Source organism: Falco peregrinus, chromosome 1, assembly GCF_023634155.1.
Source record: "Falco peregrinus isolate bFalPer1 chromosome 1, bFalPer1.pri, whole genome shotgun sequence".
In the NCBI taxonomy this organism is placed as follows: domain Eukaryota; kingdom Metazoa; phylum Chordata; class Aves; order Falconiformes; family Falconidae; genus Falco; species Falco peregrinus.
Genome location: NC_073721.1, coordinates 49,522,027 through 49,545,355, shown reverse-complemented (window position 1 = coordinate 49,545,355; position 23,329 = coordinate 49,522,027). Strand labels below are relative to the sequence as shown.

The 23,329-nt window shown below is 44.7% G+C and overlaps 2 protein-coding genes across 8 annotated transcripts in view; one reads left to right on the top strand and one right to left on the bottom strand.

Annotated features, from left to right (window-relative positions):
* Positions 1-11,971, bottom strand: part of DDX31 (DEAD-box helicase 31) — a 51,064-nt gene extending 39,093 nt beyond the window's left edge. For 2 of the 7 annotated variants that reach the window (XM_055793992.1, XM_055793993.1), the window contains exons 1-13: positions 11,285-11,971; positions 9,468-9,721; positions 9,198-9,273; positions 8,677-8,720; positions 8,153-8,223; positions 7,496-7,560; positions 6,612-6,656; positions 5,009-5,050; positions 3,236-3,300; positions 2,292-2,411; positions 1,802-1,908; positions 860-1,095; positions 333-509 (exon numbers count right to left, since the gene is read on the bottom strand). In XM_055793992.1, coding sequence (XP_055649967.1) covers positions 333-509; positions 860-1,095; positions 1,802-1,908; positions 2,292-2,411; positions 3,236-3,300; positions 5,009-5,050; positions 6,612-6,656; positions 7,496-7,560; positions 8,153-8,223; positions 8,677-8,720; positions 9,198-9,273; positions 9,468-9,721; positions 11,285-11,935 — 1,953 coding nt within the window. In that variant the 5' untranslated portion in view covers positions 11,936-11,971. The remainder of the gene's footprint in view (positions 1-332; positions 510-859; positions 1,096-1,801; positions 1,909-2,291; positions 2,412-3,235; positions 3,301-5,008; positions 5,051-6,611; positions 6,657-7,495; positions 7,561-8,152; positions 8,224-8,676; positions 8,721-9,197; positions 9,274-9,467; positions 9,722-11,284) is intronic. The other 5 variants (XR_008745502.1, XM_055793994.1, XM_055793989.1 and 2 more) reach the window with 5 other exon arrangements.
* A 172-nt stretch (positions 11,972-12,143) lies between these two features.
* On the top strand, positions 12,144-19,339 carry GTF3C4 (general transcription factor IIIC subunit 4). Its single transcript, XM_055793572.1, has 4 exons — positions 12,144-12,224; positions 12,796-14,616; positions 16,447-16,577; positions 19,279-19,339. Exons 1-4 carry the CDS (start codon positions 12,144-12,146, stop codon positions 19,337-19,339), a joined length of 2,094 nt encoding a protein of 697 aa, XP_055649547.1.
* Positions 19,340-23,329: the final 3,990 nt, after the last annotated feature.

The window sequence follows — 23,329 nt, the reverse complement described above, 5'->3', positions numbered from 1 at the left end:
TTTCCTTTGGCATTAAAAGCTTGTCTTGACTGCGTGAGAGAGAACGATGGACACATAAATGGTTGAGTGCACCCACTGAGAATACAGAACGGCTGCCTCAGCCTGCTGAAATAACACCTCTTGCCTCTTCAGCTGTGTTTTTCAGATATAGCTACCGAGGTACTTTCCAGAAGTGGGACGATATTCTTATTCTCATTAGCAGATGGAAGAGTGAGGCCCCTAGAGGTGAAATGACTCTCTGTCCTCTCTTCTGCCCTCCTCCCCAAAATAACCACATAATATATCATAGGGAATAACAAAACTGTGTATTCTGACATCTTGAGAATGCTTACTTCCTGTTCCATGTTGCCATGCAGTCGTAGAAACTGTAAGTGCGCAGAGGAGACAGATGAACGTTCAGATTGCTCCAACTTTAGCCCTCCTGAAAGGACCTTTAGAAGGAGCTCATGGTAGAATTCCACTTGTTCACAGCTGGAGAAAAAGATTATCATCTTGTGGTGTTTTTCAAACTGCAAGAAAAAAAGAAAAGTGCACATGATCACCTCCACGGGCCTCACCCAATTCCCTGATCATCATAACATCTAGGTGGCTTCCACTTCTGGAGATATAATTATCCAGGAAAGGATTACGGAGTCGGTTACTAAATGCTGAGCCCACAAAAGAAGTAGGAGTACACACTGCACAGGTATCTCACTGCCAGCATGAAAGACACAATAGTACCTCAGCTCTCTTGCGGCTGTATACCAGATGCACTTCAAAGCCCTAGATCTAATCCATACTATCCTTGGCAGAGTAACAGATAAAGGAGTTGGAAAGGGTGAAGGGCTACTTAGTAATATAAATGCAAGCAGAGACTCACCTTGCATTTCTCAAGGATAAAAGCTGCTAATGTGACAAGCCTCAGTTTGCTGGGAACCATCATGACATACTGCTTGAGCTTCTCTGGAACAGCAAAGTTTTCCTGCTCCATGCAGTTTGATGAACTACTGGCTTGTCTTTCTATTTGTGATGCTGGTTGGAATGCCTTCTGGATTTCATCTGCTATGGAAATGCTGATGGGATCATTCAAACTGATATCGGCCAGTCGTGTCACTCCTAAAGCACAGAAGATGAAAAACACATGAGGTCCGGTGTGGGGTGCTGCTGGGGAGCGTGATGAAATATTCACATAAAAAAAACCCTAATGCAACTCCAGTGAAAAGCCTCAGACAGACAGAACACCTCCACAAACTTCAGGCTTGTCAGGACTTAGCCAGGCTTAGTTGCTGTGGACTCCACCAAAAGCATGACAAGACACTACTTCAGCCAGCTGTGGTATTTTACATTGCATAAACGTCTTGACCAGATGAAAACCAGAACTGCAAAACGCTGTCTGCGTGTGGGGAAAACACCCCAGATCTTCTACCAAGAGTGCAGGACTCATGAGACCTGGCTCAATTCCTGCCTTAGCAACTGACTTCTTGTCTGATACTGAGCAAGTCACAGCTGTCTTGTCCTGTCGTTAGCTTTTTGCTTTAATTCTGTATTTGTAAAGCAAACAAACAAATCAGTGCTTCCCAGGTTCATGACGACTTTGCTCTGGAATTTGAGAGACGGATGTAAGGACCATGTAAGCATATACCCTGACAGAAACTGCAGTAACAAAGGACAAGTGTCATAAGCCCAAAGAAATCAATAGGCATTATTCTGTTTCTGCAGAGGGCTTCAGACTGAGCTGTACTATAATCAGACTCAACCAACTATTTTGCAGTTGCCTGTGCATTATTCAGCTAAAAAAAGACACTATCTGTCTGTAACCTACCTTCTGTGAGGGTGGCTGAGAGCAGGACATTCTGACGTGTGTCTCTCCCAGCATTTAAAGCATTGAGTATCACAGCTACATCCTTCTCAAAGCCCAGGTCCAGGATCCTACAAAACCAGCAGAGGTGATGAAAGATGCTGCAGGAAGGAATGATGAGGAAATCTTAATACAGAGCCAATTAGGAACAGGGGAAGGGCTAGCACCGATCAGATCTTTGGTCCATCTAGCTTCATGTTTCATCTTCAACTTTTGCCAGGGTCAGATGTGTCAGAGAACACTGAGAGAATCTCTGAAATGAATAACTGTACAATAAACTGTCCAAAGCAAACATTTCTTCCTAATTCCAGGCATCTGGTGCTTGGCTGAGGCCACCAAGCATAAATGGTTTGAGACTGCATGTGTGCTCTCTCATTTTGTTAAAAATATTTAGTGAATTACGTTGCAGAGGGTATCATAATTATTTTCCATATCTGAACATTTGGAAGTTTACCTGTCTGCTTCATCAATAATCAGCCACTGAGTGCGTCGGAAATGAATACATTCTGTGGACTTGATGTGATCAACCAGGCGACCAGGAGTTGAAATGAGGATATTTATCCCTTTACGTAATCTATTTAGATTAAAACAAAAAAACACACAAAAAAAGGAAAGTGAAAAAAGAAAAAAAAAAACCAAAAAAGAAAAGAAAACAAAACATACAGGTTAGCAGTAACTCTGGAATAGAACCCAGAGATAGGAACTGGAAACTACAGAAAAAAATAGTCATGTCCACGTAAAATTAGCAGAGGCAGTACTTTCTCACTGATTAAAACTGAAATTTCTTGCACAGCTAAATTTTATCCTTGATCATCACTGACACTCAGAGGCATACTCAGTGATAAGGATGGGTGGAAAAAATATCAATAATTAAAAATAATAAATAAATCTACACACCGAAGCTAGGTCTTCTTTTCTAATTGAGTACTTTTTTTAGTCAAGAGTAAACTTCTTGTGTATGTCTGCATATAGAGAAACGAAAATTCCATTTTGGATTACCAGCTTACAATTCAATTCTTGAAAAGGGAAAAGAAAGAGATTTTTAACACCAGGAAATCTCTTTTCCAGAAAGCAATTTCCCCCATAACAAATACTGTAGACTGCACTCGGCAGTAAGCAAATACAGGTGTTTGTCAGAAAAGGCAAAAAAAAATACTGACACAAGAGATCATCTTCTCAGAAGGCTCATCAACATTTTAGAAATAGATCCAACTGGGGGAAGTGAATACTTCCTGCTGACCCAGTCACTGTGTCTGGGTAAGATCCAGGGGGATCACAGCTTGATCCCAACTCACAATCCTCTCTCCCAGTAAGAAAAGCACTCTAAAGAAGAGTAACAGATAAAAACGCTATAGAGCAGAAGAACCCAAAACACAATTTAGGAAGTTGGCTTCCTACCTGGCTTTTTCAGATTTTCTCTTTTCTCCCCCCATTAGCACTCCAGGCACAATCCAGGCAAATGGCTACAGAAAGGAAAACAAAGACCAATATAGATTCTTCCTAATAAAAAGAGAGAGCCTAATCCAAAAATAATGTTTCCTGGCAAAAAGAGAAAAGAGTGGAGCTGACAGCAGCGTGCATCTGATTTGATCTCTCAGATACAGTCTACATGCACTCTCTCACCCACAGCTACATATCAATGGCACCTTTAGTTCTAGCCAAGTAACTTGCTTCCCACATCGTCTACAAGACACAATGCAATCATTTTTGCACCACTTCCAATCACCGAGTAGTATTTCTTTTCCTTCTCCCCATGGAGCCTAAATGTTCAAAGACAAGCTACAATGCTATTTCTTTATCTTGCCTTTAAGCAGTATCTTCCTGTGGCCAAGGAAAATTTAAGAAAAACACAGGACCTATGAAGTTTATATATATGTAGACAGACCTACGTGCAGGCAGTCACCATGTCTGTGAACATTAAATGTCAGCCTCATTGATATTGGCAGGAGCTTATGCCGCTTACTTCAATGAGGTCCGATCCTTCATTGAATCCAATATTGCTCAATATTTACAGGGGAGATAATCAAAGCATGGTAGTGCCACTGCCTCACTCAAGAGGAAACGCAGGACAGAAGCAGAGCACAGCTTGTGGGGATTGCACAAATGTGTGACTGGTAAATAGGCTTAAGTTTCCATGGGTCACTGCTTGCCAGAAACGCTCCAACAACATAGTTTCTACAAAAAGACTTTCTTTTTAAGGTTGAAAATAAGGAAGATGCCTAAGCAAGATCCAGGCAATACAACCTAAAAGTTGGCATTGGAGTAATTGTGTCAGGAGCAGCTCAACTTGCCTTTTTCTCTCTCCGTAATTACACAATCACATTACACCCTCCAGCTGTCCAGCCCTTCCAAGGTCCAGTCCGACCACGATCTAAATCTCCTATTTTGGGTCACTATGACAGTTTACACTAGACTTGACGGTTACTACGCATTATATGTAACAAAGAAAAATTAAAGGGGGTCAAGTCCAGACTTCATCCTTTGAAGTCTACTTGTAATAACTTCTAATTACTATGGAAGACAACTGAAGCACTTGAAACCTCAGCATGACACAACAAAATCTTACTGGGCAATTGCAGCACTTAAAGACTTGGAAAGTGCCTTATTATTTCAAGGAAAAAAACAGAAAAGGGAGCGGGAATATGGATCACAAACAATTCAGATACCTTCTAGCCCATCTAGTAAGATGCTCTGCTTCAATTAAAAGGAAAGCACCATCATTTAATGATTTTCAAAGCCTTCGAGTTTCTCCAGCCATTCCATTGCCAAAGCGGTTCACTAAGTTCTGCTCTCCATCTGAAACCCATCTGTCTAGTATTAGCTTCAGTAAAAGGGTACTTGTCATGTGAGAGTTTCCATTCATAACTCAGACTGAAACAACTGCAGGTACTTCTAAACACAAAACGCTGTGAAAATCAACTACGCGTGTTTATGAAAACATGCAACTAGGGTGCCATAATTAATCATTTAATTGTTCACGTAATAGTTTAAAACATGCCACAGGGAAATCACACACTTAAAGGCCAACAGATTTATCTTTAAGGACCACACATCTTGCCAGATGCTGGATTTCTTTAAACATCCAGTTGAATTCACAGGAATTGAAGTCGCTTAGCATCTTACAGCAAGAGGCTCAAAGAATAAGAAGAACACAAAGCACCGAATTCTTACCTTAAGTAGTTTCTGCATTATATCAAAACTTTGGAGTGCAAGCTATGGAAATCAACAAAAGAAAGTGAGCTCTGAAACAGTCCCTGGACTATAAAGATGGACTACAAGCCCCTTTGGCTCAAAAATCTGTAAGCTAATCCAGTTACGTATATCATCAGAGTTCTAAATATGTCCTTAATTTTTCTTCTAGAAGCTGCTTATTATTTTATTCTCTTGCATAATCCTTCTTTTATTACATTTGGACCTGTTCAAAAACCTCTCTATTGGTTCAGCTCCACAAGCCAGCTCTCAGGACAACAGAGACTTCTGCTGGCTTCTGTGAATGCCCCAGGGAGAAAACAAGCTAAAGGCACAGAAGATTTAGCTCTGCTGGAAAAGTAAAAAGGAAAATGGCGTAATTTCTGGAAGAAAACCACTATGAAAAGGGAATGCAGTTCAGAGGTTAGTTATCTTCTGGCAGTCAGGGCAGACCACATTATTCCCTCACTTGACCCGCAGAGTGACCATACCACTGGACCTTTACACCTCTTGGTTTCCCAGTCAGAACAGAAGTGGTACGCACCACGCTTCCAAACCTAAATGCCCCGTCAGTGGGAAGCATTTAGCTCCTGGGTTTCACGTGTTGCCGACAGCCATTTCTGCTGTGGCAAGACTGAGAAGGCAAATGGGGCCACCCCAACTCACTCACAGGAGTCTGTGAGCAGGCCTTAGTTATGGGAGTAAAGTGTTTTAAATGCTCAGACTACATGTGCTATATACTACTACTTGCCAAGCTCTCAAGAAAGGTCGTTGCTTTCAATACAAAGTAAAAGTAATACCAACTGTAATTACAAATTATCTTCGTAAGTAGTCTCAATGGAAGCCCTTTAAACATGCTCACAAGCATGTTTCCTACGTGCTTAGTATTCATACAGCATCCTAGAGAGGCAGTAAGTTTGCTGCTGTAAAAATGTTAATAGCTTCAGAGCTTTCTCCTTTCACGGAACCAAGCTGAGATATTGCACTGCAGGTTGCATAAAATATTGTGCCCCAAACTAGATACCTGCAATCAATTCTCCCCATGGAAGTTATTATCATTTGACATACAAAAAAACCCACCCAACCCAGTTGATAAATCTCCTCTGAAATCACCTTTGCAATTGCAAATAATACAAATCAAATAGAAGAGTTCAGCGGAGAAACCAGCTCTTGGAAGCCTCATCTTCAGCATTCACTTATGAATTTGAAAAAAGGCCTTTAAAAATGAAATGGTTGTATAAACCTACACATTTACAAAGCTATTTCATTGGTTTTACTTACTTCTCTGTGTGAGCTAGGCAAGCTTCTCCCACCCATGCACTGAGCTAGGGTTTCTCCAGTCTTCACAATTATTTCCAACTGCATGAGGAAAATTTAAGAGATTCCTTCCTCCTTACTTTGGTATGGTGCTGAACAGGAACAACAACTCACCTCCAGAGAGCAAATGCCTTTTCTGTGAGGGCAGGATCTCAGCAAAAGGACAATGTTTCCTAAGACAGTCCCTGGTGGACCTACACCTACACACTAAAGATCAGTGTTCAAACACTCAGATTCAGACAGAATCAAAAGAAAAAAGGTCACCTACCTCTCTTGTTGGGACTAATATGAGTGCGTAAGGCCCATCACTGCGCTGCAAACAAAGAAGACGAGGTCCACTAAGAAGAACGTAGCAGTGATAATCAGAGCACTTTCCACATCTAACTGCTATTAGCCAACAAAGCGAATTCTGAATTTAGTACAAGTATGTACACAGTTTGGGGTACTCACCCCATAGCTTTTAAAAAAAATCAACAGTCTTTCAAATACCAATAGCACACTGCCTTCTCTTTCCTGCTTGGAAACCTGCTCAGAGTCATACCCAACGTTTTATTCCATATGTGTATTGTTTCACTCTTGTATTTCCAAGATGCAGAAATATTCTCATGTTTGATACACAGCAACAATCTGTAGGTAGTAGCTGCAGAAAGTAACAACCCAGGATAGGCTGGAAACATTTCAACCCATATGGAAAGTCAGGATGACCTCTTTCCATAAAATGCACAAGAGATGACAGAACTGCAGCTGCATTTTCTGGTCAACCAGATGATGCAAATTGGGAGCAACCATCAAATCTCACTCCATGTCAAAGATTAGAAACTTATTACTCCTAAAGACATGGCAGTAACCTTTGTTTTCAGTTCTCCCAGACCATTGCCTCTTTGGCACTCCACCTTCTCCAAACTTGACAATTTAGCCTATTTACAATTCAGCCTACTGCATGAAGTAATGGGGAATGTGTAATTTGTTCTTCTGTCACCTGTATCTCAAGGTACAGGAGAATCACATAAGCCACATGCACAAATAAAAGGGGAAGAGCCTGCTTGATCTTTGTATCAAGAAGAGACACTGATGACTACAAGATTAAAGCTGTATTTTATTTTTATTAATCTTAATATCAAAGGCAAATATATTTAATTCTGTTGCACCTACCTTTATTTTGGATTCCATTCCTTGCAAAGACTGCACAAGTGGAATCCCATAGGCAAGAGTTTTACCTTTTTAAAAGGGAGAAAATGAGAAGACTCTCCATCAAAAAAAAACCCGTGGCAGTTATGGCACTCCAGCAAATTAAAGAACCATTCATTCCACCATTCCTAAACAGAGGTCAAAGTCTGGAAAAGTTTTAATTAAGCAGAAAGTGTCCAGAACTGAAGACTGACGGGCAATTCAGCAAAGGGTTAAATTAAACAAAAGACAGGTGGTGATATCCCACTAAGACCTATCTAAATAAATATCCCCACCCACCCAAGAAAACTAGACATCCAGACATAGTTTGCTGTAGAGCAAGCATGTCAATTTGTGTGGTAAGAGCTTGTGCTGCTGAGCTCTGCTGGCCTCCTGGCTCTGCAGCCCCAGCACGAGCTTGGAATAGGCCCCCACACAACGGCTGACAGCTGCACATCAATGTTCAGTCCCCCCGCTGCGCTACTACTGAAGTTTGCACAGCATCTGTGTCACAGCAGTCCCACGCCAGGCACCCCAGCCCGTCATTTTTATGAGCTGTACTGGGAATGTGAGGTTTTGATTCTGTATTTGGGATCCGGGTTAATACGCCCTAGGGAAGGAGACTGGCATTTAAATACTGACCTGAACCAGTCTGAGATCTCACTAGAGCATCTTTGCCTTGCAGGAGCACAGGAATTGTTTGCTTCTGAACACTGCGTAACAAACGGAACGGGTTAGGAAATACAAATGCAACACAGGACAGAATCCTAAAGTTTGAACATACAGTGACTGTTTCAAAGCTGTTTACCCCAAATTCCATGCATTCATCTCTGCTGTGAAGCTACATCAGAGGAGATGATTTCTAAGGAAAGCCACTAGATAGGCATCAGATGTGATAAACTGAAAAAATTTTATGTTTTATGATTCAAGTCTCAAATTAGAACACAGGACTCCAAGGTTCCGTCTTCAGCTGTGACAACTGACTTTGCTGTGTAACTTACAAGTTACTTCTCATCCCAAATTTTGAAAGCAACCGACCCTGTGGCAAATGCAACAGCTTAACAGGTACTGTGGTCTTCACAAACCAATTACATATAATGAAACAATCACAGATCATTGGCTTTAAGGGGTAGCAAAGTGCATGGGTTTTATGTCAATTTGCTTACCTGGTCATGCTACTTATCTTTAGGACTGTGTTTATTGTGGAGATCTAGAGAGATAATAAAGAGCAGTAAATAGGTTTCATTGTCAAACTGTTCCTTTTGTAACTTCTTGTAGTGCAAGACGGAGCAAACACCAGAAGACTGATGCTTGTTCTCTGCATTACTGGTTCAGAACAACAGGATATAAAAGTTCCCATGTTCTCAAAACACTTCTTAGTTAATTAGAATTACACCATTGTGGTACATCACAAAATATCAGACTTGTTCAAATACTACACTCCTGAATAGTTTTCTGTGGTTCTTTGGTATTACAGCTGCAAACAGTGAAGGGTGCTGAGTCAGTGCGTTTAGGGATGGGTCAGGCCACCAGCCAGCGCACTGAGCTAAGAGACTGCAGTAAAATCAGGCAGAGTACTGGCAAGCCTGTCCAAGCCATCATGAATAAAGCTGCATCTCTCAGCTCTCTAACCTGCTCCCCACCCAAAAATGCATGTTTCAAAGCGCACAGCCTTCCAGCCACTCACCAGATGCGGATGGAGGTCCAACTGGCTAAAAGAATCCTTAGTGAAAACATTTTCTTGCACTTGCCGCACTGCTTTTCTGAGTTAGGGGAAACAAACCACACCAAAACAAAGCACACAGTGAGTTTAAAATTATACGACAGTATTCTATGTAAACAGCAATGAAACTAGGTGTACCCAGCAACTGCTTTGCCCAAGCAAGGGCAAGAATTCAAGACACTGAATTTCAAGGCATTGAAAGGGGTTTTTTTTCCTCCCATTTGTCTAAATTACCTGTGAACTTCTGGGATCTCAGGGTTGTTTTTGAACAGGCTGGACGTCTTAATGGAAGGTTTGCTTTTCTGGCTTTTATTTCGCTTGTCAGTCAACTGCTTCTTAGGAAGAGATTTCTGTGAGGAACTTTCCTTCTCCCTGATGTCAGCTTCTACAGGACATTTCTGGAAGGCGCTTACTGATGGCTTACATTTCCGTTTCAAAGGTGGGTTTCCATGCGGTGACTGGAGCTTTCTTTTCAGAGTGGTAGACTGCTTTAACATTAACAAACCAGACAGAAAGAATTAATTAACGACTGAGAATTAACAACATGATATCACGTTCAGCACAAACAGCAGCCCACAGATAGAGCCCTTATTTTTGGAATCCCCTACCCCATGACTGAAGAAACTAAGTTTGAATTTTTGCAGCTATGTAGTTGCTGCTCTTAACAGATTCACCACTGCACCTGAGACCTCTGAACTACAAAGGGAAATCTGAAGTCACATCTAGTGCTCATCTCTAAAGGCTTTCATCTAGCTTCTCCAGTAACTGAGCAGAACATACTTTAAAAACCTATCTCAAAAGCTCTGCAAATCTCCCGATTACATTAAAGCCATCCCCGTAGGCTTCTTTCTTCTGTGGGCTGGAGGGGTGGCCCGTACTTCACTCCAATTTAGGCTTCTGCCAACTTGCAGCATTTCTGAGCTCTTTATTTCGTCTTCTGCAGCAATCAGTTTACTTTACTGATATCCCAGTCATCTTAAGCTAAACTTTTGCTCTTCCCATATCCCTCCAGGGACAGTGAAAAAGAAAACTAACTTTCTTTGGTCCCCAAAGCTCTTCAGTGTCCCCCAGCCTTTTTTCAATGAAATTGTTTTTCCAGACCCAACTGCAAAACTCCTAAAACATGTGAAATGCCAGCACAACCCTGCCCCGTTTTTGTCCTCTCTCTCTTCTGCGCTCCTACTTGCACACTCTGATTTTCTGTGCCCTCCTGAGAACCACACCGCTTCCAAGCTCTGTAGCTTTTTTCACTTGTTTCTGTGCATTTCTGGAAATCAATTCACTATCGGAAAAATGACAGTGGTCATTTTGAAACCAGGTCATAATATAACCAGGGTAAATCCTGGCAAACGCTTACCTCTCACATACTTTTGCACAATATTTTATGAACTATTTACAAATCAAGAATAACCAAAACAACCCTAAATCCCTGCAGCAATAATTTTATGACTACAAATGTTTAGTTAACTTACTCTTGTTCTCCTTTCCTCAAACACGGGAAAGTAAAGCTGTCGTCCCTGGGATTCACAGCATCCCTCTGAGTAGCAGCTCTCCCCACACGACCCCCCCACCCCACCCCCATTTCCAGCCTCCCCTAGAGGCAGCCCCCTCCCTCGGAAGGCACAGGGGGGGCGCAGGGCCCCCCTCAGCACACAGAAGCGCAGCCCAGCCCAGCTCCCACCCCGCCCCCAGCTCGCTCCTCACAGCCATCACCGCGGGGGCGCAGGCCTCTACGCAGGTACCGGGCCCATCTCGGGGGGAGCCGAACCAAAGTCTCCATTTAATAACTTTTCGCAGGCTGGCTCCCCCCGCGCCGCTGAGCACGGACCCCCCGGGCCAGGCCCCGGCCCGTGCCCCCCCCCCCAGGCCCCGGCCCCGGCCCGTCTCGCCCCCCCCCCGCCCCAGGCCCCGGCCCGTGCCTCCCCCCCCAGGCCCCGGCCCGTGTCCCCCCCCGAGGCCCAGAGCCGCGGTCCCGGCCCGAGGCGGCTCCCCGGCTCCCGGCAGAGGGCCGGCCGTGAGGGCTGGGCTGACCCGGCCCGGCCCGCACCTACCCGGCTGGCGGCAGCGGGCCCGCGTCCCCGCGGCGCCGAGCGCAGGTTGAGCAGCAGCGGCCCGGCCGCCGCCATGGCCCCCCCGCCGCCTCCCGCAGGGCCCCGGGGCCGCCCCTCGGGCCGGGCCCAGCCCGTGAGGGCGGAAGGGAGGCGGAGGGGCCCCCTCGCACGAGCACGGCTGTTGGCCCGGGGCCCCCGCTGCAGGGACCCGGCGAGGGGGGGTCCCGACCCTTCCGGCCGCGGCGCCGGGCCCGCGGGGCGGCGCAGGCAGCGGCGGGGCAGCCCCGCCGGGGCGGCCGGGGGCTTCGGCGCGGCGGCGGCGCATGCGCGGGGCGGCCCGAGCGGCCCGAGCGGCGGCGGCAAGATGGCGGCGGCGGAGCGCGGGGGCAGCCCCTCACTGGCGGCGGGGGAGGAGGAGCCGCCGCTGGGGCTCGACTCGCTGGTGGAGGAGGCGGCGGCGGCGGCGCCCAGCGCCGGGTTCCGGCTGACGGCGGTGCGGCGGGAGCCGGCGGTGCGGCTGCAGCACGGCGTCAGCGGGCTGGAGCCGCTGGCCTGGTCGGAGGACCACCGGGTGTCGGTGAGCACGGCCCGCAGCATCGCCGTGCTGGAGCAGCTCAGCGACGTGCACAGCGGCGGGCAGGAGATGGTCATCCACCGCACGGCCGTGCCCGCCCCCGCCGCCGCATGCCTCCTCAAGGTGAGCGGCCCGGTACGGCCCGGCCCCCCGCGGCGGCAGGGACCGGCAGGCCCCGGTGCCCCCGATCCGCGCCCCCGGGCGGTGGGACAGCTGCGGGCCCCCCCGCGCACAGCCGACCGCAGCGCGGGCAGCACTTGCTGCCTCGGTGGGTCTGGAAGTGAAATGCCCAGCGGCAGCCCCGGAGTGCCGGGGTGGGACGTATCCCGGCACCCAGCGGATTTCAGGGATCCTGAAGCATACCGGGTTTCCTAAGGATCGCTCGGGATCCAGTACTCCGAGGACAAAGATTCCAAAGTAGAAATCTTTCCTGGTTTGCTCCCTAAGCAGAAAGATTTTTGCAGCAGGGGCTGCTTTGGGCTTCAGGGGTGCAGCTGACATTTTAACGCTGCATAGCACGGAGGGGCAACAGGTCTGGGTGAACATCTCATTAAATAATAATTCTGTTGTTGCAGATCTGAATTTTTTCCCCCCAGACCATGCTGAGAATATGGAATAACTTGAGCTGCAACAGAGTGCTTCGCAGTTTGAGTGTTATGCCATGTACACGCTTGGAACAGACACATGAAAACAGGCTCGCTGATTCAGCAGACAAAAGATTCAATAGCTGACAGTCAAAACTATCCAGATTCAAGCCAACAGTGAAGCTCAAGTCTTTAAGAGCGATGTTAATTAACCATTGGATAGTGTGATACAGGTGCTGATAGGGGATGCTCTGTTTCAAATGGGAGTTAATTCCAGGGAAGTCAATTCCAGGGAAGTCTTCCTAAAACAAAGTTCTACAATTGCTTTAAAAGTTCTTTTTGTTATCTTTTAGGTTGGTCCAAAAAAGGAGGTAGCCGAATGTAAGGAGAAGTTTGCAAGTTCAGTGGATCCGACGGTTAGCCAAACTTTTATGCTGGATCGAGTATTCAATCCCGAGGGGAAGTCGCTGCCGCCTATGCGAGGATTCAAGTATTCCAGCTGGTCACCGCTGGGCTGCGACGCAAATGGAAGGTGCCTGCTTGCCGCTTTAACCATGGACAATCGACTGACCATCCACGCAAACCTCAACAGGCTGCAGTGGGTGCAGCTGGTGGACCTGACAGAAATCTATGGGGAGCGTCTGTGCGAAGCCAGTTACAAACTTTCTAAGGCTGACACTCCCAGGGGAGAACTAGGAGACTTCTCGGAATTTCAGCGGCGGCACAGCATGCAGACTCCAGTGCGCATGGAGTGGTCAGGCATTTGCACCACTCAGCAGGTTAAACACAACAATGAATGCCGGGATGTCGGTAGCGTGCTCTTAGCAGTACTCTTTGAAAACGGTAACATTGCCATTTGGCAGTTCCAGCTTCCATTTCTGGGTAAGGAATCAATTACTTCTTGCAATACCATAGAGTCTGGAATAAATTCCCCAAGCGTGTTGTCTTGGTGGGAATATGAACATAACAACCGAAAGATGAGCGGACTTATTGTAGGGAGCGCTTTTGGACCGGTTAAGATCCTTCCTGTCAATCTAAAAGCAGTCAAAGGCTACTTTACACTGAGACAACCCGTAGTCTTATGGCAAGAAATGGACCAGTTACCCGTGCATAGTATCAAATGTATTCCTCTTTACCACCCCTACCAGAAATGTAGTTGCAGCTTGGTGGTGGCTGCAAGAGGAGCTTACGTGTTTTGGTGTCTCCTGTTGATATCCAAAGCTGGTCTGAATGTCCATAATTCCCACGTGACAGGGCTTCATGCGTTGCCGATTGTGTCTATGACTGCGGATAAACAGAACGGCACAGTGTATACGTGCTCCAGTGACGGGAAGGTAAGGCAGCTGATTCCAATATTCACAGACGTTGCTTTAAAGTTTGAGCACCAGCTGATTAAGCTCTCGGAAGTGTTTGGCTCTGTCAGGACTCACGGAATAGCCGTTAGCCCGTGCGGTGCGTACTTGGCAGTTATCACGACAGAGGGCATGACTAACGGTTTGCACCCAGTTAACAAAAACTACCAAGTGCAGTTTGTAACCCTTAAGACTTTTGAGGAGGCAGCTGCGCAGCTCTTGGAATCTTCTGTTCAGAACCTTTTCCGGCAAGTGGACTTGACCGATCTTGTACGCTGGAAAATTTTGAAGGATAAACATATTCCTCAATTCTTACAGGAAGCGCTGGATAAAAAGATTGAGAGCTGTGGTTCTACTTACTTCTGGCGGTTTAAGCTATTTCTCCTAAGGATTTTGTACCAGTCGATGCAGAAAGCTCCCTCAGAGGTCATGTGGAGGCCTTCACACGAGGATGCAAAAATCTTGATATCGGATTCCCCTGGGATGGGCAGCACTGAAGATGATCAAGAGGAAGGAACTTCTAAACAAGCCAGCAAGCAGAGCCTATGTGACACGGGCAAAGGTATGGACATAGATGACACTGCAGATGATTCTCTTCCTCAGTCAAGTGACATAGGAGGCCGTGAGCCAATGGAAGAAAAGCTCCTTGAGATACAGGCTCAAATTGAGGCAGTAGAAATGCATTTGACACGAGAACACATGAAACGGGTGTTGGGAGAAGTTTATCTACACACATGGATTACAGAAAACACCAGTATTCCCACCAGAGGAGTCTGTGACTTCTTAATGTCCGATGATGGCTATGATGACAGAACAGCACGCGTAAGTGCACCTCTATGCTCCGGGGGTTTGGTGTTACAAGTTTCTTCTTTCTCTCCCCTCTGTATCCTTAAATGAAAATACAACTTTGGGGTGGGAAAGAGAACCGCGATCATGTCATCCTTGCCAGTCAGCTTCTGTAGAGCATACAGCTTAAGGTGTCCTTCCTTGAAATGACGGAGTAGGAGGGAACATAAATACAGATCTTGAAATCTGGATCAGGGACAATAAAGAATGAGCATGCCTGAGTTTCTGCAGAAAAAGGGAGAGGACTGTGGCCATTCCGCTGCTGTTGGTCGGTTTAGAACATGTACTGATGGAGAGGGATGTTTGTTTAAATGGCTAAGCTCATTTAATCTCTCATCTCTCCCAAACTAAACTTAGGAGGTATTTCTTCTAGTCAGTTGTGTCTGCAGTTCTAATTTTAAGACTTGCAGTATCACTTCTTGAAGTATTTATAATTGAAAGTACTGGGACTGTTCAGGTGGTAGCTCAGGTCTTGTCATTACTCCGTGCACCTTCAGTGGACAGATCAGTTCCAGAGGTTTGGAAGGGGGTGGTGGTCAGGAGTTAAATCCAGTGATTCAGACCTTCATGCAGGGCTTCCAATTAACCAAGCTGACTGAACGTCTTTGTTATGACATACATGGCCTGAACCTTCAGGCATCCTTGCATTTATTCAACTACAATAAATAACCATAATTGAATGCTTGGCCATGATAGGACTCTTCCCACGCTTGCAATACTCCCTACCAAAACAAAAGCATAACTGCAAGGACAGTATCCTGACTACTGCAACGTGTAGAGTAAGCATTTGTGGCAGGACATAAGGGATCAGTGAACCTTGCGCTGGGCAGTGAAGTTTTCGGGATATAGATGTCAGACAAAGGAAGCTTCAGCGGGAACACTACCATCAGCCTCTCCGCTCCTAAGGCGTGATGACAAGAATGTTTCAGACTGTATCTCTTTGTATGAGCAGAGGACAGGTCTTTTCAGTACCTAAGTCCTTAAATCACTTGAACTCTAAAAATCAACCTTTACGTTGCATCCAGAAAGACAGAGGAAGGAAGCACACTTCCATTACTGATGTCGTGTGGCCTCTCTGCTGGTCTTGGAAGCAAGCAGGCCACACGGTGTGGCCATCAGTAGTTCACTAGGAAAGTATTCTGGCAGAACTGTGTTTTTCTAGCATCCAGTTACTATGAATTGAAGGTTGGAGAAGTTGCTTTTTGTATCTTTTAAACAAGATTCTTCTTTTTATAGCTATTAAAAGCTGGCTTCCAAATTCTGGTTTACCTCTTCAGTTTGCTGTCACATTTTAAAGGTCCTTGGGATGTGTTTTATATCTATTGGAATGTCAAAGACAAATTTGATCACATCAGTGTTCTACTATAAGCATTATGTTTGCTCTAAGATGACTGCTGAAGAACACATCCAGGTAATTCGGAACAGGAGATCGTTTTTTAGCACATGCATTGTGAGAGGCATGAGAAAAAGCATTGCTGTAATGGTCAGTGGCATCCTCTAAAGTGGTGTGATACCAATTTCTTCAGTGCTTTTACAATTTGCCAGTAGCTTACCATAACACTATTGCTCATAAGTTCTGTATCCCTTTACTGCGGGACAGAAATCTTTAGGAGGTAACAATAAAATGATAATAAATTAATAACTATCAAGGTATTTATTTCTTACACTTTTATTTCTTGGAATTCGGTGAGCATAGATCTTTGCACCCTGTATCATATTCTGAAATCTCAGTATCCCAAGAATGTTTCCACCTTTCAGTAGGCAGCTGCCTTGCTGTGCACAATGCTGACTGCTGTGTATTCCCAGGTGCTGATTGGGCATATCTTAAAGAAAATGAACAAACAGACTTTTCCAGAGCACTGCAGCTTGTGTAAAGAGATCCTGCCGTTCACCGATCGCAAACAGGCGGTCTGCTCCAACGGACATATTTGGCTCAGGTAATTGGGTCTTAAAGAGTTTTTGCTGCCCTTTGGGTAATTTAACCATACTTAAATAGCTAACTTAAAACACTTCCTAGTGTTGGAGTAAAAAGTCACGAAGCATGTTTTATCCATGCTGCAGTTAATTGCGATTTTTGCTGGCAGTTAACTTGTAGACATTGTAGACTGGATTTGGTTCTCCTGCCAGTACACTGTTTTTTACATAATAATTTTATCAAAAAATCAAATATAAACAGATATATCAAAATTTAAGATTTTGATCATTTTACCTTTTTTCCTTCAAGTAGGGGGAGGACGGGGGCAGGGAGAAAGTAGGTGAGGGGAAATAAAGCACAAGTCATCCTTTGGAACAGCACAGGAAGGAGGGTTTGTTTTAGCTACCAAAGCATTTGAAAACAAAGTAATTTAACAAAAGGTTATTGGAAACAGCCACACTGAGAAATCAGACAAGATCTGGAACATCTAGAAAAGGAAATCTTCCAACATCAATGTGCTGAGTACATGGTGATTGTCCCTGCAGACTTGGCCAGTCAGTAGTCTGCCACAAAGAAAAACCTTTGCCTAACAGGTACTACATGCTAGCTTGGCTAAAGAGTCATTGCCTTAAAGACACTGTGGGTCTTCCCCTGTGCAGTGACTCTCAAGCTTTTCACCTCTTCTACTATATGCTAAAATTTTTTGGCCAACGCTGAAACTTTTTTTCAATGGTATTATTGATTTTTGGCCTTTTTCTTTTTTGTGACCATATGTAATAGGGTACGCTAGCGCAGTTTCATTTACCTGAATTAATAAATTATTAATTTTCATGTTTAATGTGGTTCATTACTGCCCTTACTCTCAGAAAGCAAGGTCTGTTGGGAACAGAACCCAGCCTCCAGTCAGGGCCTAACAGCAGGTCGCAAAACAAAACAATAAAACCCCAAGCCTCTTGATAAAACTATTTGTCCTTTCACAGGTGCTTTCTAACGTACCAGTCCTGCCAGAGTTTGGTATACAGGAGGTGTTTGCTTCATGACAGCATTGCACGGCATCCAACCCCAGAAGGTAAACTGTTCCCATGGCCAAAAAGGGCAGGATTATGTATTCTTAAGTTTTATCTGCAAAATGACTTGAATTAGTTTCACAGACCTTTCTCTTTGAGGCAGTTATCATGTGAAGTACCGGTACCCTGTGCTTCACGGAGTCCTGTTGTTGTCCATGCATTAGTGGCATACGTTAACTACAAAATAGTGACTGCAGAAGTTCATTTATAAATACTGCGTTTTTATAAATACTGCATTTTTAATGGGAGCTGGCAAAACACATAATCTGTGCTGGAGTGCTACAACGGTTCGTTTATATTCTGGTTGAATCTGTTAGCATCCAGATCTGCAGGAGCTGAAGGTCTTTGACATTCCATTTCGGTGCAGGCCGTATTGATCCAGCACAGGTTAAGAAACAGTTGGCACCTTGCTGGCTTCGGCCCCAGACCTGCCGTGAGTACGTCGTTCAGAGGCAATAATGGCAGGCGGCAGGGGCCAGTCAACCTTTTGGCTTTGCATTTTCAGAATGTGAGGAAGGACAAGCTGTGCAAGAAAATTTTTTCTTCCCAACCAGTACACTTTAAAAAACCCATGGTGTACTCTCTAACAGTTTGCCTTAAAGTGTAGGTGATACTTTTCCTCTCCCTATAGTATGTGGGTATTCCAGTCAGCACTAAGGATCAACTACACAGCTTAAACCTCTGTAGAGAGAGGCTGTAAACTTAATTTCCTTATATTGGAGAGGGACAAAGAAATGGGAACAAAGAACTCCCATTATGCAGAAGATCTAATTTCAGTTAAGAAAATGAGAACACTACATTTTAGCATGGTGATGATATCTGAACAGCTACATAGGAAAAAAGAAATAAAATGAGTATGTAATGATATAGCATGCACTGTTTCACCTTAATTATGTCTCCTACTGAAGTGGAAGTTAAACTGGCATTACTTGAAAGTTCAAGGCAGGAATGGAGTTGGATTCCTCTGAATTCTTAGTTAATGCTGCATGGTGAACATATACAAACAGTCTCGGGGTTTGACCATCTCGGGCATCATTCCTGTGTTCATCTCTGCCCCCAGCTTTAAACAACTTGTTTTCTTACTTACAGATCCTGAATGGATCAAGAGGTTATTGCAAGGACCTTGCACGTTCTGTGATTCTCCTGTGTTCTAGAGAACAGCTATGTAAAGGTTGAAAGTATTTTCTCTACTGCATAAGCTCCCTTCAGTCTCAAAGGACACAGAGCACAGGAATACAGACTTTACTGGAGGGGGAAGACATCGTCCACGGCCCTGTAAATAGAACACCGGCGGTTCTAGAAACTTCTTAAGGCCAGAGCCCGTTCCATGCTCCAGAAACAGGAGTACATCTGCAAGAGCGAGTTTATAAAGCAGTATGGAAATGCACCCCGTTGAAGCATGAACAGCTGGACACGCTTCCTTGTACTGAAAAGGAACTGAAGTCTTAAGCACGCGGTGTGAGCTGTCCTTTCTGCCTGACAGCTGTGTGATTTCCCAAAAGCGGGCATGGGAACAGCGGAGCTGCCTCTTGAATGGTCTTGGTGGGTAGAGAAGGCTTCGGCTTGTAGTGCTCTCATTTGCTTTTTAATAAGCACTGGCACTTGCTGCAGAATGTTAAAACTATCAGAATAATTTGTGGTTCTACCTTCTTGCAGAGTGAAGCGTCTGCCGGTTAGCCACAGGAAAGAAATTGGCCTTTATACTAGTTTCACTTAAAGTCTAGAAGAATAACTGCCTATTAACTGTTCTAACGGTATCGCAGTCAGAGGGGTAATACTGGCTGCCTGGGTCAAATATGGATCGTTAAGAAGAATTTTTATATGTAATAATTATTAAACTAATAGCAATTAGATTGAACACTAATATATATATAATGTCCAATGCTCCTAAGTCTTCTGCCCCTCTTTCTTTTTCTGAACTGTTCTACTTCCTAGCTTTTGCCAACATATAAGCCTTTTGTTTCACTTAAGCCTCTACCAACAGGAATCATCTTTTCCAGTGTAAGTTGGTTACCAAAACCATGAGCCATTTCCCCTATCTTCAACTGAATGGAGAGTCTCCCTCCTACAGTAATGGTGTTTTACAGAATTTGACACAGAATTAATCACTCCCAGCTGACAGTTTCTCTTTCCATAATAACAGCCCAAACAAAGCATCCCAAACCCAAACACCACTATGGCTAACATGGTTTCCACAGGTGGTCATGGGGTCTGGTGAATCTATTCTTGTATAACCCTGACGTTCTCATCAAGAAATTCAGAAATACGCCAGTGATGTAGCATGGCTGAGCCCAGAAATTTATTCTGCCTTCTAACTGTCCTATCAGAAAAAACATCTTTCTCTCTTTGGCATCTAGTTCCTCTGGGGAGCAGAAGAATCCTTTTCAACTTCCTATGCAGTGTTAGAGGAATAATACCTCCAAAATGTGTATAGTTACTTGGTACAGTTTGTCTTGTTAACTTGTCAAATAATCCAAAGTTTATGTATTTACGTTCTTCGGAGTACCAATCTAGACACTCAGATGTGTTGCCCTGTTTGTGATTCATGACACTTCTAATTGTGTGTGAAGTGCTATATAGCTATTTGAGAAATCAAGGAATTGTCCTGATGGTATCAGTCTCCAGCAATGCATGTGTGGGTTGGTGCTTACGCTTCCTTGATTCGATGACTATGCATATTTTCTTAACATTCCTTGATTTTTAGTAGGAGCAAATTTTTTTCAGCTAATGTTAAAACAAGTCAGCTGTCCTTACTATTCAGTGTTTCATGCATTAAGCATGATAGTGCTTTGGCAGAGAATAATATTAATATAGCAGCCTAGAACAGCAGAAGCACATTCATCTGTAAAATAATTAGCCTTGTTTGTAAATATCCTTGGAAGTGATACCATAATTGTATTAAAGAAATGTTTAGTTTTTTATTGCTGTGCATTGAAAATTGAAATTACTTCAGTGTATCTGCAAAGAAAGAAAATTTAGATCGTGATAGTATCTAGTAAAACAAACAGGAGCCTCGACACTCAACGCGTGCATAGTTTGGGGCCAGGTGCTGTACCTGGGGCAGCTTTTATCTTCTCATTCCCAGTGCTGATGGGGTTTGGGGGGGAACAGGACATCAATTTTCAGTAAGAGCTGAACAGAAGGTTTATTCACAGTGGTAGAGAAAACATTCTAAGTGGAAGCTGCAAGTCCTTGACCAGTTCACCAGTGAGAGATTCACCTGACTGCGGAAAAGCTGAGAGCGCGCTCCAGAACCACGTGTAAGTGCTTTTAAAAAAAGTCAGAGAACATTTCTTTGATACTGGCTTAGAAACCATAATGATATCCTGATCTGCTTTAAGTCTGGCTGACCAAAAGGATCAGCATGGTATCATTAGATTAATTCCTCGTGATTACTTCTAGCAGTTGTCTTGAATTTCCCTGGAATCAGTTTTAATGCTGTAGACGTGTAGAAGCTCTAGTACACCTAGCATTAATGTTGCAGCATTAATGTTTATTTTCCTTGTCTTTCAAGGCAGTAGATACTCAGTATACCATTGCCAGTTTATTTAACCTGATTTATGACTGCTGGGAGAATGGAATTTTAAAGCCAGTGATGCCTGTCGGCTTTGTCTGCATGCCAGTGGAGATCCTTTAGCACAAAGCTTTCACTCCTCACCCCAGCCCATTCACAACAGGTAAAGAGGTATTGTGATTTAATTTGTTTTTTAAACCATCACTGGTCCCTAAGTGCATCTTTAACCAGTATCGGCTTGAGTAGCATAGCGTGCCTCAGAGCAGTAACATTTAACCTGTGGCGCTGATCTTGCCTGACTTTCCTGCCCCGCTGGCAGCTAAGGTTCCTCTGGGAAGCCTTGTGTCTGTCCCTGGCTCGCGGCTTGCAGCTCTGGGGACACGGAGGTCAGTCCCGTTCCTGTTGGAGAACGGTAACGACCCAGGGGGCTGCAGCAGCCCTGCGATGCGTTATCCCTCACGTTGTCCTAAGAAACCGCTTGCTTCGTACCACACGAGGAAGGCAGCAGGCGAGGGAGGTGCGAGCACGTGCTGCCAGAGCCTCGTGCTGTTTTGCCATTAACAGAGTTGACTTCTCAAACAAACACATCATGGAGCTATCCAATATTTAGGCCCAGGCTGTTCTGAGACACCAAGATAAGTATTCAAAGAGGAAATCCCACAAAATCAGAGTTTATTTCACTAAGTTTTTGCCCTGAGTTTTGCAAGATCATAATCAAGCGACTAGTTGAAGGCTCTCCTCAACTCCTTTGCCGTTTGGTGGTGAATGCCGTGGCTGTTTATGGTGCCTCATCTCCAGAGGAAGAATAATGCTCCAGCAGAGACTAAGCGGTTCTTGAAGTGCTGCTGCTTTTTTTTTTTTTAAAAAAAAAAAAAAGATTGCGGTACTTGCTCTTGCATCTGAGAATTAATAAGCAAGAGATGTTGTGTTCTGTGTCTGAAGCTAATGTGTCATTGTCCTTGATAAGTACCTTCTGATAGCTTTTAAGATTTGCTACTCGTGCTGATAACCAGTTTATCCCTCTTCCACTGGGATGAAGAAATCCAGGCCAGGCCAGGTTCGATAGGTACACGGAACAGCTCTGGACCGTACAGCTTCTGAGTGCCTTGGTGCTGGCTGCCGTTGTTTGAATGAAGGTGGAAGTTTGGGATCAGGAGGACTCTGTCTTGGGTCTCCAGACTACACCTCCTGCTCTGGAACTGGTGACAGTGGGACTCGTTGCTGCCTTTTACCTTAATTCAGCTGTGGGTTGGGGACTTCCATCATTCAATCATCCTTTCCTTTGCCGTGTTCCCCCATCCTATTAATCCTACTGTGTATTTCTAGAGAGAAAACACTACGGTTGCTAAATACATACATACAGGCATTAAATACTTCCCCGATTTCCTTAAACTTAGCAGGTTCTCCACTGGCTAATGTATCATCAGTGATTATGGGCAGCATAACAGCATTTATTCTATCCTCATTAAGGGTTTCTTGACATAAAAGAACTGAATGCAAACATTTATAGTCCTAGTTAAAGGCTAACAAATCACACTTGTACTGTTATGCCCTAAACTAACATTTACAGGAGACTTCTTTGTACAAGTTTTAATTTCTCAGGTACAGAGCCCAACCTTTACGGTGTGCCTGGCTTGTGAAGCTGTGGGCAGCGTCGTGGGCACAGCTGCTGGGGTCTCAGTTGCCACCTACAGGTAACGACATCAGAGCCAGTGAGGCAGAGAGCCCATCCCTGCTCCTCCTCACCCTCACCATGGAGCAGGTCGGGGTTAATTGCTGAAGGTGCCACTCTTTGGGCAGCAGCTAAACTTGGTGCCTGAGACAGACTCGCGAGGCCAGTTAGATGTGTCGACCACCAGTTCTCTCCCAGGGGCAGGACGGTGGCTGCAGAAGAGGAAGTTGCCTCTTCGTTCTCTCTCGTCTGCCTTCCTGCGTGAGTGGGGCTGGGTACAGCGGCGAGAGCCCCCCACGTGTCTGCCCCCTGCCATCAGTCAGGATCAAGTGCTTGTTGGCATTTTACAACCTAGTTCATGCCATTTATTGGATTCTTTCCAGCAGTCACCTTATAACAGCGTAGTTAGTAGCAGTTCAATACTTTAAACTTCAAAATCTGTTACATTGCAGAGCACTCATTCATATTTTTGCAGTGGGAAGGATGGGCAATAGCAGTCTTGGCCTCAAAGTGGTGGTAGT